Source organism: Pelecanus crispus, chromosome 2 (genome assembly GCF_030463565.1).
Source record: "Pelecanus crispus isolate bPelCri1 chromosome 2, bPelCri1.pri, whole genome shotgun sequence".
Taxonomy (NCBI): Eukaryota; Metazoa; Chordata; class Aves; order Pelecaniformes; family Pelecanidae; genus Pelecanus; species Pelecanus crispus.
In genome coordinates, this window is record NC_134644.1 from 152,931,791 (window position 1) to 152,947,501 (window position 15,711).

Genomic DNA, 15,711 nt, shown 5'->3' on the forward strand with positions numbered 1-15,711 from the left:
TCTTGATTAAATTAATACAGCCCTGTCATGAGTACAACTGACATGCTGAGTTTACGTTCTTGTTTGTGAATTTGACATCACATTTCATAAAGAATCCATTCCCTTGCTGTCTTTCATGGTCTCCTGTTGTCTTCACTTTGTAAATTTGAGGCTTACTTAGTAATTAGGATGTACTGATTCAAAGTAGCTTAGGGTTATTTTCTGTAATAATTAGTGTTGCCATCAAAGCACTAAAGCTTGAAAGTAAGTAAGTACACAATATAAGGGGTTGTATTCATGTTATATATACATGTTGAGAAAATAAATATGTATTTTTATTATTTGTATTGGCTTCAGCTGTTCTATTAGCCTTAAATGTATTATTCGAAGAAAACATTGGTATAGACTCCCTGTCAGCAGATGCCCATTTCTAAAAGTTGTTAAAATCTGCACCTGGTTAAACACTGCCTGTCAAAGGTAGACAGCTCATATGTCTGTCCAAAATGTCCAAATAGAAATAGGTTCACATTTAGTATGCAGTGCATGTACAGTAAATCCTATGCCCCTGAGACTTCCAGCTGCCAAACAGCCTTGTTGGAGCTACTCTGACAGTCATTTTGCCAAACACAACTTCAGGATGTGAAAGGAGTGTTTATCTGTGGAAAGCTGAATATAGGGTAAGCCAGCACAAAGTGAACTGCATAAGTAACCGTGTCTACTAATGCTAAATAGAGTTTTCCTGAAGCTGCTTATTTCTTCAGTTTAACCAAGCCTCCTTCACTGCGTGTAAATAAAATGGTAATGAAAAGGAAAATCTAATAGAAATAGGTATCAGGAGCACACAAGACCCAAACCTCTTTCTTAAACACTGCAGCTGTTTTTCAGAAATTTTCATAGTGCTCCAACTGTGAACGGAGTTCTCTTCCAGGTTGCTATAAGGCTCATTTCCAACTGGCTTGGCAGGTTGTACTGTTGCCTTGCTGTTGGCAGCAAGACAGTTGAATTTGCCTGGACTATTTTCAAAGTCTGAGGAAGGAATTTGTTGTGCATGTGCAGATCAGTTCCCAGTTGTGCAGCAGCTCCAACACATCATAGCACCATTGGATCTTCTGTGCTTGTATGACAGAACTGTTCTTTAGCAGTTGTCTTCCAAGGTGACTCATTTTTCTGAGCCACCGATTTGGGAAACACAGGGTTTTCTCTCAGCTTCCAGACACCAGTTAATTTCTATGTGCATTATATCCAAGAGCTTGTTAACTTTCAGGAGACTAGTCTGTGAAGAGAGGTAGGCTCATTCAGGACACCTAACTAGGTTGTCTACTTTTAGTTGATGGGAATATCATCACAGTGTTACAGAGGATGGAACTGCTGAAGCAGGGGCCGGATATGGGATTCCTTAATGGTATTAATAGGTTTTATTCTCCCCTGCGCTACTAATAGTGCTTGTTTCCTCTTTTAGTGGGTCCCTCATTCAGGTATAGGCAAGCTGGTATTGCTGATATTGGTTCCAAGCCTGAGACGATGAAGAACTTGCAGTGAAGCTGTCAGTTGGAACTCTTGGGTGGAGGGACGCATGGTAATGACAGATAAGTAAGGAAGGTGTGTGAGGTCAGCCCATGAACATATATATATGGCTTTTACAGTTGTGAATAGGGAAGAAAAAGGAAAAAGACATATCCTGCAAGAAGGGAATGAAAATTTAAACTATTTAGAATAATAATAAAAAAGTAGTAAATTGCTTTTGATTATTTACTGCTGAGCATGATCCAGAAATACCGTTGTTCCTAAGCTTTCCAAAGCATGTTTTCCTTTGTATTCTGCTGAAGGAATTGTCTTTTCCAGGCATAGGCTCAAAACTTCCTACAGAGAGAAGAGAAGAGAAGGAAGAACTGGAAAAATGAAAATGCCAGAAGTAGGGTCAAAAGTGTAATTTGGAGTAAGAATCTGCCTAAGACAAAGTCTTAAAGACAATCACACAAAAGAAAAATCCATAGGATATCACGCTTCATTAGTTCCGGTTTTCCCTGATCTTCTTAGAAATAGAGTAGCAGGGAACATATGACAAAGATGTGTAAATCTGAGAAACTTGAATATTAATATTAATCAACTGGCAGTGGTGGACTGGGTTCCCAGTATAAAATGTCTGGCCGTTTCACACAACTTCTTAACAGTACTGCTTCATTTTCTTGGTGGCCCACAGTATCAGTTTGTGTACTGGATCACATGGTAGAGGCCATGGTGTGACATATAGGGTCACACTTCAGGTGTCATATGAGATGCATGGCTGTAAGTGTATGAGGTCATCTAGTATGTGCCACTGTGCTGTGACTGGAAGCATCTCTTCCAGTGGGAGTCTGGTGAGTGTGGACTTCCATTAAGAAATTTTGGTATTTCCTTTTCTTTTATTTCTTTAGCTCCAGCCCACTGGTTTTAATATGCAGTAGCTTTCTACAGGAAGTAGGCACTTTATCGTACAAACGTGTTTGCCATATTGATATGTTTTCTTTCATTTTAGTCCAAAAAAAGACATTTATCAAAATATGTTTGTCTAATAGACGAAATCTAATTTTGTTTTTGAAAATGTAATTTTGAAGAAAGTCTTTCCTGTAATTTAAATCCTTCCAGGAAAACATACTTAAGAAAATACTTCCAATAAATATTTTTCTGCCAACAGTGATGCTAAGTCACAGCTTCAGAAAGAGAGCCAGAACAAAATAGTCATGCTGAAACCCTTTCACCCTTTACATAATCCTTTGTTAAGAGTAATATGTTTTCCATTGAGCAGTATTAGCAGTAGTTGAAAACAAGGCTACTTATTGTTTAAGGGTAAACCAGGGTCTTAATTTTTAAAAAAAAATCTTTCCCTAAACAGTATCACTTAAAAAAAAAAAAAAAGGAAATAAAGATATTTTTAAATTCTTAATGACTGACCAATGTAGACCAGAGAAGCTTCTTTGGTGGCAGTATCTCTTGTTAATGCCCCAATGCCCTCATGCTCTCCATGTCATCATTCTTGCCACATTAGTGTGCATTGTTATGTGCTTCCCCCCTCCCTGAATATATTCCCTCACCTGCCTTGTGGTCTGGAGCACTGTGCTGTTCAGGATCTTCTTCCATCTGTGTAGCTTCTCTTTTATGTTTTGCTTTCTTGGCCATAAGAAGTGTTAATGAATGTTCATAATTAACAAGGGCAGGTATGCAGGGTCACACAAAATCATTCTTAGATACTTTCTCACACGTAGTGGTCCTATAAATCTGCAAATCCATATATCAGAGCTGGGATTCCATCTGACTAAATGTAGACATCCACAAACTAGACATCTACACCCAAGCTAATCATCTTGACTTCTTTTACAGTCATTGAAGAAAAACAGACACTTCTTGAGTACAATTCATGTCAGCCTTAAAGTGGATGTATAAGTAAGTCAGATGAATGGAGCCACGAATAACTGGTTTAGATATAGAAATCTAAAACTACCTGAGATGAATTCTGGATGTCTCTACTTTCCAGGTGAGGGACACTTTCCTACTTATTTCAACACCTGCTAGTATTCTAAGCTCCAAATCAGAAGTCTCTGCTGAATTGTGCATAGTGATTTTCCTCTTAGTGCTTATGACTGTCAAGTTCCTGTGCAGAAGTGTGATTGCACTACGTAATCATTGACTTCTAAGAACTGCAGCATTGAATCTCACAAGTGGGTCAAGGTCTGCTTTCTAGGAGATCTGACAAAAGATCTCCTAGATCTTTTGCATTTATTTATCTGGTTGCCCCAAGACTTCCCAGCCCCAAGCAATAAGGCTCTTGAGGCCCCTGAGTACAGCTCCTAGCATAGATGTCACTGATTTGCATAGTAAGGGCTAAGTGCAAACATCAGAGTGTGGTCCACAGCTTCCTTACCACTAATGAAGACTGATACATTTTTCTCCTGACTGCTGCATCTCTCTGTATTTCACATATTAAAAGTCAAGAGTGTACTTCATATCCTTTACATACAAAACAGCATCTCTTTTTGTTTTGGTAGGGCCAAATCCTTCAAACATTTTCCTAGGCTGTTCCAAGTCAAAAACTGACAAATCCAGAGGAATAACTATTTCCAAACAAGAAATATTGAAATGCATGGTAGGAAGTTTCAAAGCCAGCTATAAGACCTGTGAGGAGAAGCTTCCTTTTGTCATCAGTGCTTAAACTGCATTAGTGACTCTGCTGAAAAATATTTCTGTGCTTTATGTGTGCCAGGTAACTTTGCACTTGTTCCTGCACCAAATGCTAGCATGTCACTGAAGTGTCTAGAGCTGACAAAGCAATTGTTTAAGCGCTCATATAAATACCTCCAGGCGGTTCTGGCTGTGTAGCTCCTCTTTGGGATCACCCACTGTGTGGCAGTCTAGATGGATAGCATTACAAACACAGAAAGGAACTTGCTTAAATGGGAGCTCTTCAATAGGTCTAGTTCACTTTCCACTTCTCTCCAGAGTCATTCTGGTATAGGGCTTCACTGGGAGCCTTGCAGTTAAGAGGAGGATCAAGTGACATGGGATTTGTTCTGTTCACTGTAGCCTTATGATGATAATCAGCTTGGAGGGGGAATACGCTCCCTCAATTGCAAGGCTAAATCATTCGTAGTTTTGAGTAATGACACATCTGCACAATCACTGGCGCAGGTAGTCAGCATGCAGTATGTAGTCAGGTAGACTCCACAGCCTGAAGAATTTAAAGTTATATGACCTGTCTTTTTTGGCAGTGACATTTGAATTTGAGGAAACATGTTTTTGTTTTACTTGTTTCAAAGCGAGTTGATGTTTTTAATTTACTGAGGGAAGAACTTTCCAGTTTAGGTAGGTCCTGGTATAGATAGGAAGGGTGTGGGCCATCCATATATCCTGTATGAAGGTTTTGGGCACTTTAGAGCATCCCAAATGACTCTGCATGTGTAGAATGGCCAATTAAATTAAGAATCTTATGTCTAAACTGTTTGGAAGATAAATGGGTTTGGACTTGACCATGAACTTGGACAACACTGAAGAAAGAGCAGACACATACTCTGTAGGTTAGATTCAGATTACTTAATGCCTTTTAAAAGATACTTAAGTACCATATTTCTGGGTGGAAAAGCTGTTCTAAGAAGCAAAAAATATGTAATCAAACATTAAAATAGAAGGGAAATGGATACTGACTGGAATTCTTTTAAATATACACTGTCATTCAAGGTTCCCATCGCTACAGGAAGCTCCCATTGCTGCAGGTTCCTGGGTGGAGAAGAAGAAAAGCTTTTCCTCTGCCTATTTGGTTTTGGCTAAAGAAAATGAGCAAAACATACTAAACATCTGTAAGCTTACAAAGGCTTCAGCTTAACACCATTTACACAGAAAGGCTAGGTCACTGATATGATTTTTCTCCCAGCCTGATTTGTCCATGCAAGCTTTCCATATACACATAGAGCTCACCGACATTAATAAGAGCAGACCTCACATACGTACTTTCTCATATCCACCTGCACTCCTGAACTAATGAGGCGTCTGAATGCTGTTATAATGACATTAGCTAAGATTGTATCTTGCTTGGTAACACATTAGTTCCTTTTTCCCTAAAAGATGGCTTTGATATTACAGCTTATATAATTTATCAGTAAGGTGACATTTTTTCCTGAGTCATTTCTGCTGCACACCCTAAATGCACATATTCTCAATAATAAAGCATCTGCTGTTATGGAAGAAAAATATCTAAGAGACGAGAAAGTGTGTTCTCTGGTAGTCAGAATTAAAACTACAGTGTCTTTGTTATGGAAAGATTATGGTTTAACAATTTTTCTTGTAGGGAAACAAAGAACTATGTGTCTTACATGTCTGTCTTTTAATTTTACAAGATTTCACAAATCATTTACCCAGTCAAGATTTTAATATTTATAGAACTTGCACTGAAAGATTTATGTCCAGTGCTTTTATCAAGTCATTCACTGTACCTCAAAAAAGTGTGGGTGTACTATGCAATACATGTCTCTCATTGAAATATAATGTGCTACAGGGCTTCCTGGGTATATTTTTGTAAGTTTAAATATATTTTTATTAATAATAATTTGATTGCATTTAATTAAATTGTATAGTATTTAGTCCTGTCATTTAGATGACAATGCAGTGTTAAGAGCAAATTTCAGATGACCTACAAGGCTTTATCATTTCTAATTTCTATGACAATTTTTGTGAAACATATAACTACATATTTTAATGGAAAAAAGAATAATGGTATGGACAAAACAGTGTTTGAATGGAGTTGTTCCTCATTTTCTTATCATTTTAATTTTAGAATAATTGGTATTTACTGTGAGACACAACTAAATTAAAAAGAAAGTCAGCTTTTTACATCGACTGAAAAGGAGAGGAGAAAATGGTAGAACAAGAAGTGGGAATGCTTTAGTCTGGCAACAGGCTCAACTTTGCATGTGTGTTCCTCTCTGCAGGTTTAGGTTCAGGGCTTACCCTTTGACAAAGAGTAACTGTTGCTGCAAAATAACAGGTTCTTTTAAAATCTAAGTAATTTCTATGTGCTAATGCCTCAGGTATGCTGGGCTAAGTGTGTCTAATCTTGGAGCCATACAGTATGTGGATGTGCCATATAGTAATACATGCGTGAGAGGACTCTTGGAAACCCTTTTAGTAAGCAGAAATCAGTTCCACCAGCAGATGAGCCTGGGACCTGTGTTTAAACACTTGAACACAGAAACTGGTCCAGAGATCCTTTTAGTCTCCATTACCACTGCTAAGGTGAAGAGTGAAAAAGAGTGTATGATACCCTGTTCAAATGATATACTAAAAGAAATATTTGGTATTTCTAATTGCATAAAATCAGTCCAGTAGACTTGCCTTCCATGAGAGCTTCAAGAGTCCTGAGTCCTTTCTGTGCTAATTTTGGTATTTTCTTGGATATATAAACAAATAGGTGAGGCTGTGTCAAAATAGTAATTTAGGGTAGTAGGATCCTCCTGGTGAAAAGATGATGACCATCTGAATGAGTCGCTGAGACCTACTTTATGAGCAGTGGGGGAGAAATTAGACATTTTGGGTATGAAAAAGTTATGATTTATCTCACCTGGAAGTACACATCTAAAACAGCTCAAAAGAACCACACCTTAAAAAGTTCTATTTCCCTTCACTGACTGTAAATGGAACATAGGCTGATTAATTCAGATGTACAGATCTGTATAATAAATATCCAAAGTTTGGGTAGAAGAATTAGAAGTCTCTAGTTTCAATTATTTGAGAGTTGTCTGTAAAATTTCTCTAAACAGGATGTAAAAGAACTTCACGTAAGAGAATTTTTTTTTTCTCTGAAAGGAGACAGAAATTGGAAGTTCTATAGTAGGAAAATAACCAATGTATTTTATTTTTACTGTATAATGGCAAGTTTTAAAAATTTTAAGATATCACTCTCAATAATTTATCACTCTCAATAACTTAAATAATATGTGATATCAATAATATTACATATTATTGTATGCATTAATGTATGTAGATTACTATTTTGGATAGCTCTATTTAAAAAATACAAAAGGATCCAGAATTTCTTTCTCTAACTGAAAGTCAGTGTATATGTTTCAAATGTGGGTGTGCATACGCCAGACTGTTATAGCCCAACACTGCTCAACATTTGCTCATATAAACACCTATAGGATGAACTTATGTATGTACAGCACATCTGTACTGTAAAGTGTAGTTACTGTAAAGCTAATTTAGTTTCTGTCTTTGAGTGTATGCCTATATGCAGGTATTGTGGACATGCAAGTAGCAGGTGAAGATTGGACCAGTTTTTGATGACCAGCTATATGTATGCACATTTGCAGTGGGAATGTGTATATGGTCAGTACATCTCAGGGGCCTCAACTTTTCAATAACTTATTTTCCTATTTTTAAGAAGTTGTTTTCTATGTAGACACACAAGTGAAAGTTCAGTTTGATAGGAATCTTTGCTCTTGACAAGCTCATACAAAACTCTGTAATTGATATGGGAAAAAGCATGAACAGGAGAGCTGGCAAAGCCATGATGAGTTTGACAAAGTATGGGTAAAGTGCTATGTTCACTGTAGAGCAGCAAGGACATAATAGCTACACTCCTGGATTCCTTTCTGGTGGCTTCTTTTAGATTATAACTGATAGTGGAGATTGTTGCTGAGAATTTTAAAGCCTTAAGAAATGGCTGGTAATTTGCAGTGGTGCATTCTTAATGCCTAATAGTAGAGATCTACATTTAAATTTAGTCATTTCAATGAAAGTACACCATTTCTCAGAAGCAGTCAAGAATTAGAATCAGTAAGAATTATCATTTTTAACTGTTCTGCTGATAAAGCCCATTTTATTTCAGTGCTTTGCTCCTAGAATTAGGTACCAAATTATAGGGAAACACACTGCAGCTTTTTTAGTCAGACTTTGGTTTTGGGTACAGCAGTTGTATTGATGACACAGAAAACAACTGCTGGGAAAAACTCTATGGGCTCATGTGCCTTCAGTTCATGCAATTAAAGCAGAGAAGTAATCTACTGTAATTGAGTTTTCCTCACTTAAGATCCATTTTAAAATATATTTTAAAATGAACGTTTTGTAAAACAGACAACATGTACACTGGAACTCTTGCGATCTTCCAGATATCTCTAAATGTGTATTTATGCAGTAAAGGCTAGATCTTCATGAGCTCACTGATGATTTCACTCAGTTCCTCTGAAGCAATGTCTTTGGAGACAGAGGTAAGACAGCACTGGAAATTCCATGCCAGAAGTACCTTTTGCAAAATTTTACTAGCTTTCAGAAGAATATTTCTTTTCCCTTTAGCAGGATAGCCACACTTTTATCTGTAATGTATTCAAGATGTTAACTGTCATGAGAAAATAATTTTGGTGAGTGTAGTGGGTTGACCCTGACTGGACACCAGGTGCCCACCAAAGCCACTCTATCACTCCCCCTCCTGAGATGGACAGGGGAGAGAAAATAAAACAAAAGGCTCTTGGGTTGGGGTAAGGACAGGGAGAGATCACTCGTCAATTACAGTCATGGGCAAAACAGACTCAGCTTGGGGAAATTAGTTTAATTTATTACCAATCAAATCAGAGTAGGGTAATGAGAAATAAAAGCCAAATCTTAAAACACCTGTCCCCCCCCTTCCCTTCTTCCCGGGCTCAACTTGACTCCTGATTTTCTCTACCTCCTCCCTGCCAGCAGTGCAGCGGGATGGGGAATGGGGGTTGTGGTCAGTTCATCACACGTTGTCTTTGCCGCTCCTTCTTCCTCGCGCTCTTCCCCTGCTCCAGCGTGGGGTCCCTCCCATGGGAGACAGTCCTCCAGCAACTTCTCCAACCTGAGTCCTTCCCATGGGCTACAGTTCTTCACGAACTGCTCCAGCGTGGGTCCCTTCCACGGGGTGCAGTCCCTCAGGAGCAGACTGCTCCAGCGTGGGTCCCCCATGGGGTCACAAGTCCTGCCAGCAAACCTGCTCCAGCCTGGGCTCCTCTCTCCATAGGCCCACAGGTCCTGCCAGGAGCCTGCTCCAGCACGGGCTTCCCACAGGATCACAGCCTCCCTCGGGCACATCCACCTGCTCCGGTGTGGGATCCTCCCCGGGCTGCAGGTGGATATCTGCTCCACCGTGGACCTCCATGGGTGCAGGGGCACAGCTGCCTCACCATGGGCTGCACCAGGGGCTGCAGGGGAATCTCTGCTCCATGCCTGGAGCACCTCCTGCCCCTCCTTCTGCACTGACCTTGGTGTCTGCAGAGTTGTTCCTCTCACATATTCTCTCTCCTCTCTCCACTTGCAGTTCTGTTGTGCAGGGGATTTTTTCCCCTTCATAAATATGTTATCCCAGAGGCGCTGCCACTGTTGCTGATGGGCTTGGCCTTGGCCAGCGGTGGGTCCATCTTGGAGCTGGCTGGCATTGGCTCTGTCAGACACGGGGGAATCTTCTAGCAGCTTCTCACAGAAGCCACCTCTGTAGCCCCCCCACTACCAAAACCTTGCCATGCAAACCCCATACAGTGAATTTAAAATGTTATCTTCCTTCCAAGAATCAAGAACCACAGTTAATATATTTACAGCAGGCCCATTCATTTCTTAGAAAATATTAATGAATTAAAGCTTTAGAATAATTCCATGAGGTCCCTTACTGTTTGTATGAAATCAAAGGATATTTAATATTCTACAATGTTTCTGCAAATATAAGGGACTAAGTTCAAAGTGTCTTTTTGAAAATAAAACCTTTGTATTCTGTACATTTCCTTCTTTAAAATGAAAATGGGTCTTGGGTTTTTTTCCATATAGCACATGCATCTCTATATATTAGGAGAAAAAAAGTGAAAAATTATTGTATTTCTCATTGTACATAATATCCCTCTGAGAAGACTATATTTTACTTTTCTAAAGCATGTATTAGCTTTTTGTACCTTAGTTTTAAGGGGCTCTATCTTCAGATCATCTCTGTAAAGTTTTCTAGACAATTGTTAAGACTGTGATTAGACCTATTAGTTATATTTCACCAACTTATTGATGTAGTTTCAGAGGAATAGGTTGAGCAATGTCAAAGGATCTGAAGTAACGGAAACAGAAAAATGTTTGTGGTCTCTACGAAAAAGAGCAGAATTGCTTTCGTTTAGTGTTCTTTTGGTCATGAAATTCGATAGAAAAGTCAACATTTTTTCCTGCATACAATAGTATAAAAATATTATGTAGCATGTAGTAACAAAATATTTTTCATATAAAATGTAGTAACAATGGTGGGAGAAAAAAACAGAGAGATAAATGTAATAATGCAAAATGTGTGGGCAGAATTTACAATTTAAAGTACCTACAGAAAAGAAAATGTTTTATTAAAATACATGAGTCACTCTCCAGTTCTATGGACAGCAGCATTAATTTAGACCTTTTCTTTAAAACTGTTTTTTAAACCTTTCTTGCTACCATGTGTCTGACATACAGGCTAAAATCTGATTGTATAAAATGCGTAAATATATTTTGTCAAAACCCTACACATTTATTCCCAGTTATGGGATACCTGTACTTACTAGAATTCTTCCTGATAGTTAACCAGTAGACATTTCTCTGGGAATTTCAAGCAAAGTTAATATGCTTTTTATTCTAAAAATATTTTCTATATTTTTTTTTCTTATGAAGCTATCATACTTAACAGATCATTTAACCTTCCTTAAAACATCATGTACTGTACAGCTGAATATAGAGTACCATTGTTTTAAGTATTTTATTGATGTGATTAGAATGAATACTAGATTGTGTTAGAAAAGCAAAGAAATACATTTCTTAAGACAAAACTGTTTCTTTAGATTATGATGAAAATTCATTCCATATTCAAATGCTTTCCTTTCTGAAAATTCTGTTAGGAATACAATACAGTTTGGCTTTTCATTTAATTTACTATAAGTAATTTTATAGGAACAGTTAAAAACTCTGAAGCAATGATGCTTTACACAATACATAATTTTATGCACACGTAGACATACACAAACGTACCTCCTTCCTCACTGTATTTCATATTCCATGTACTCTGTTTCCGGAGCCTTAACTTTCTCTTGGAATTGCTTTGCAAGTCCTGCTAGCACTATAGGATAATCAGAAGTCTCTACAATTTTACTGTATCTTTGTCTGTCCTTTCTTTCACCTTTTCTTTACTGCACTATCTTGTCTGTCTGATTCTCGCAGGAGACATGGATTACAACTGGTTGGACCATACGTCTTGGCATAGCAGTGAGGCATCCCCAATGTCTTTGGTGAGACATGTGGAGCCTTACCATTCAGTTTCCTTTATCATTTCACATTTTCTTTGTTTTATTTACACTTTTGCATGTTTTCTTTTTTGTTTCTTTTTTTTTTATCCCGCACCTATAGGGGACAGTCAAAGGGGAAAAAGAAAAACTAGTGAGCAGGCAGTTTTGTCGGATTCTAACACCTTATCCGAGAGGCAAAAGAAAATGGTGTGCTTTGGTGGCCACTCTTTGGAAGAGGACTTGGAATGGTCTGAGCCTCAGATAAAAGACTCTGGGGTAGATACGTGTAGTAGCACAACTCTAAACGAGGAACATAGCCATAGCGAGAAGGTACTGAGAATACGGAGCCTGCATTTTAACCTGCTCATTTGGTCTTTGTTTGCTCTCTGTCACTCATTAAAATAGTGCATAAAATAAAAGATAGGGTGTTTCTAGAGACAATGTAGCATTTCTAAAGGTGCAGAAAAGAAAAACAAATGAAAAGTCTCTGCATGCTTGCAGCTTTTACTGTTTGGCAGCCTAAGAAAAAAATTGAGAGGCATAAAGGAATGTTGTTCTTACGGTTGCATAATAGCATATCGTGGTATTACCTTCAAGTATAAAGTAATTAACAATAAGGATTCTACTGATTGGCTTATTTGATTTACTACGTTCAAACTCCTGGGGCTGAAATTAAATTAATAGTTTAAACCCCAGGTGAAAAAGGGAGAAAATTGGGTCTCTCTGCACAGAAAAGTTGTTTTTCTTTTTTTCCCTTTCACTGTCATGGTTGTTCTTTTGTTTTGTTGCCATGCCATTTTTGTGCAGTATTGTGCAGAATTAAAGGCTTTGCCATCTGCTTTGGTATTTTTTATTTTTGCTTTCTGTTTGGTGGAGATTATGATAAATCTTTTTGGAGTTATTAGTTGTAATGGGAGCAGATTTGTCTGTGCCTGCTAATTTTGCATGAAACAGAGCATGAAATAGTATTCATCTGTGAAAAAGTGCTATGATTACACAAAATAAAATGTTAAATTTTTATTAATTATACCAATGTACAAGTATAACTGTACCCATGTTGTAGTAATGGAGTAATAACGTTCACTGTGACTGTGCTTCATATGTGAAGTAATTATTCCAAGAAAGAAACAATACATTTAAATAGAGTAATGATTATACCTTTTAATGTATTCTATAATTTTTAATATAGTACTACTGAGAGAAAGTAAAACACTGGAAAAGTTTGTCAGTCTTAGAGAGGACTGACATGTTTGGAACAGCAGAAAGAGAAAAAATTTCTTACATCAAATTTCTGTTTTGAGTTAAACTTATTTTTTCAGTATTACTTTTACATTGCACCTCTACAGTTGCTTTTGTCGGTACTCAGGTGTGATTGTTATTGTGTGTAGACAACTATGTATAGTTGTCTATATCTGTCTAATCATCAAGATGCAAAGATTGTTCTAGATGTTTACAAATTGGATTTAGTAAAATAGATAATGTTATTAAATACTAGAAATACATTGTGATGGACTGTATGTCCAAATAAATCTTTTCCACCACAGTTTTCTGTAATTCTATTACATTAAATATTAGTGTAATCATAATATTTTCACAGTATTTTAAAAATGCATCAGGAGATGAAAAGTATTACTGAAATATTTTTCTTTAAAATCCTATTCACTGTGTTTTCCATTAACACTGTATGATAGCATCCAGTAACTTGGCAACCATCCAAAGATGGAGACCGTCTCATTGGTCGGATTTTGTTAAATAAACGACTAAAAGATGGAAGTGTGCCTAGAGACTCAGGAGCAATGCTTGGACTGAAGGTTAGTAATGAATAATTTTGGAACTAACAACTCTCATTTTAAACTAGCTACCTTTATAATGAAAGTATTCTCATATTATATCGTATACTGACATCTAAATGTCTTATCATTCTCAAAATTAAAATACAGAGACATTTTATATTCAATTGCCAAGAGTAATTTTACAGGGTCCCTGACAGGCTCAAAAAATCATGTTTCTCAGAAAGACTAGACATGTTTTCACAAGTTTGCTGAGAATGTCTGCTCTGTAAGGTACTAATTGCATCCTTGCTGGGCAAGCCAAGCCCTGTCTGATTTCTTCAACACTGAGTGTTGCACCATGGTATAACTTCTGTTCCCCAAAAGAGGGGAGAAATGTGAAAAATAAATTATCTCTTTGAAGATCTGGGGGACATCTGGAAGTTAATGACATCTCAATCCAGAGCAGAGTTGCCAATGGAAGAGCCTGTTTCTGGATTTTTTTCCCCTCTGATTGTTTGATTTGCTACATTTTAAATCAACAAGACAGAAAATTACTTAGTATTTATTGTATATTATCACAAAGTATTGTGTTTGCATTTTTGTGATGCAGTACTCTTTGAACACATTATGAAGCTATGGCTAGCTCATATCTTGATCTCATTTTTGTGTGATATTATTATTTGCAGTTCCAGAAATACTGGTACAAGAATGGGAATGAATTACACATGGTAAACAAAACAAGCATGTATTTGTTTTGAATCAACATCCTTGTTGTGAGAAATCATTAAGAAGTCTGATTAATTCTCTGTTCTCTATTTAGCATGACACTGACTTCACTTTGAGTACACATCTTAGGCTATAGTCATACACCATAAATAGGGATTAAATCGGTGTGGTTACTTATAAGATATGCTAACATTCTTTGGAAATTTTTGAATTTTTTATTTAACTGACAAATGATTGTATTTTGAAGTCAGTGGAGAAGGAGGTATGTGTGTTATTGTCTTAAGGTCAGAAAATGAGACTAACAGTGCCACGCTGAAGCATTTTTTGTTTAAACTTCTGCATTTAAAATTCTAAAATCCTCTATTATAAAGATGAACTCTTCACTGCGATTCATAAATAGTTTAGGTTCAAGAGTAACTACTTTTTAATCATTATAGTTATAACCAACTCTGATATTTGAATCTCCTGATTCTAAGATAAATGTAAGGTCAAACCTGTTGAAGTTTCCTTTAGAGAAATCTTCAGTATGACAAGTATTTTCATCTGACTTGCCCAGCCAAAGTGGATTTGATTAATTGATAGAAACATTTGATGTTTAGTGTGAACATCATGAGTTCTACTTCAATATGTCTGTTTTCTGTTAAAAAGTATTGAAGCAAGCAGTCTACCTTACTTTTTTTGGGTGTTTATTTATAATACAGTGAAGTACCATACATATATTTGCTAAAGTTTAAAAGCTTTAGCGTTCTGTATTTGCATTGTGTTTAAATTACACAAATAGCCAGAAAAGGTACAAACAAAACCTGTCATAGCCAAAATTCTGTGGTGTTTTTTTCAAGTGTATCTGTCTTACCTGGGCTACCTGAAAACCAAGGAAATAATTGAATTATTCTTTCTGTTGCCAGAACATTTAAGTCATTTGAAGTAATTTTTATTCTATGAAAATACTTCCTCTTTGAAACAGGTAGTAGGAGGAAAGATGACTGAATCAGGTCGACTCTGCGCATTTATCACCAAAGTTAAAAAAGGAAGCTTAGCTGATACAGTGGGGCATCTTAGACCAGGTATGTATCTACTATAGATCTATACTGCTGCATTGCTTTTCTACAGGTGATAACAAGCAAGCAAGTTTAATTAGATGTGAAATTATGTTAAATAGGTGTGATGAACTACTACAGAATTCAACCTGACATTGAGTTACTAGATTATTAACATTACCGCTTTGGTGAAATATATAAATTCTCATGCTGTTAAAAATCATATTTTAACATTTTTATTCACATTTTTATACTCAAAATAATAGTCCACTGATGTCCTGCCCAGTTGTTTTGTGGTGTATGTGTTATTTAGAGCAAACAAAGCTATTACAAATGTGCCAACAGAACCAGTTCAGCTAAGAAACTGCTTCTATCCACACATGCAAACCATGGATTGCTAGACTGGAGAATGTGCAAGAAAAATACAAACTGTTTAACATA

General features: G+C 36.9%; 1 protein-coding gene across 42 annotated transcripts in view; it reads left to right on the plus strand.

Annotated features, from left to right (window-relative positions):
• Positions 1 to 15,711, plus strand: part of RIMS2 (regulating synaptic membrane exocytosis 2) — a 496,337-nt gene that overhangs the window by 258,021 nt on the left and 222,605 nt on the right. For 27 of the 42 annotated variants that reach the window (XM_075728355.1, XM_075704496.1, XM_075728363.1 and 24 more), the window contains 3 exons: positions 11,671 to 11,738; positions 13,427 to 13,546; positions 15,198 to 15,297. In XM_075728355.1, the coding sequence (XP_075584470.1) occupies positions 11,671 to 11,738; positions 13,427 to 13,546; positions 15,198 to 15,297 (288 nt within the window). Of the gene's footprint in view, positions 1 to 11,670; positions 11,739 to 11,856; positions 12,066 to 13,426; positions 13,547 to 15,197; positions 15,298 to 15,711 lie in introns of all 42 variants that reach the window. The other 15 variants (XM_075728349.1, XM_075728352.1, XM_075728350.1 and 12 more) reach the window with 1 other exon arrangement.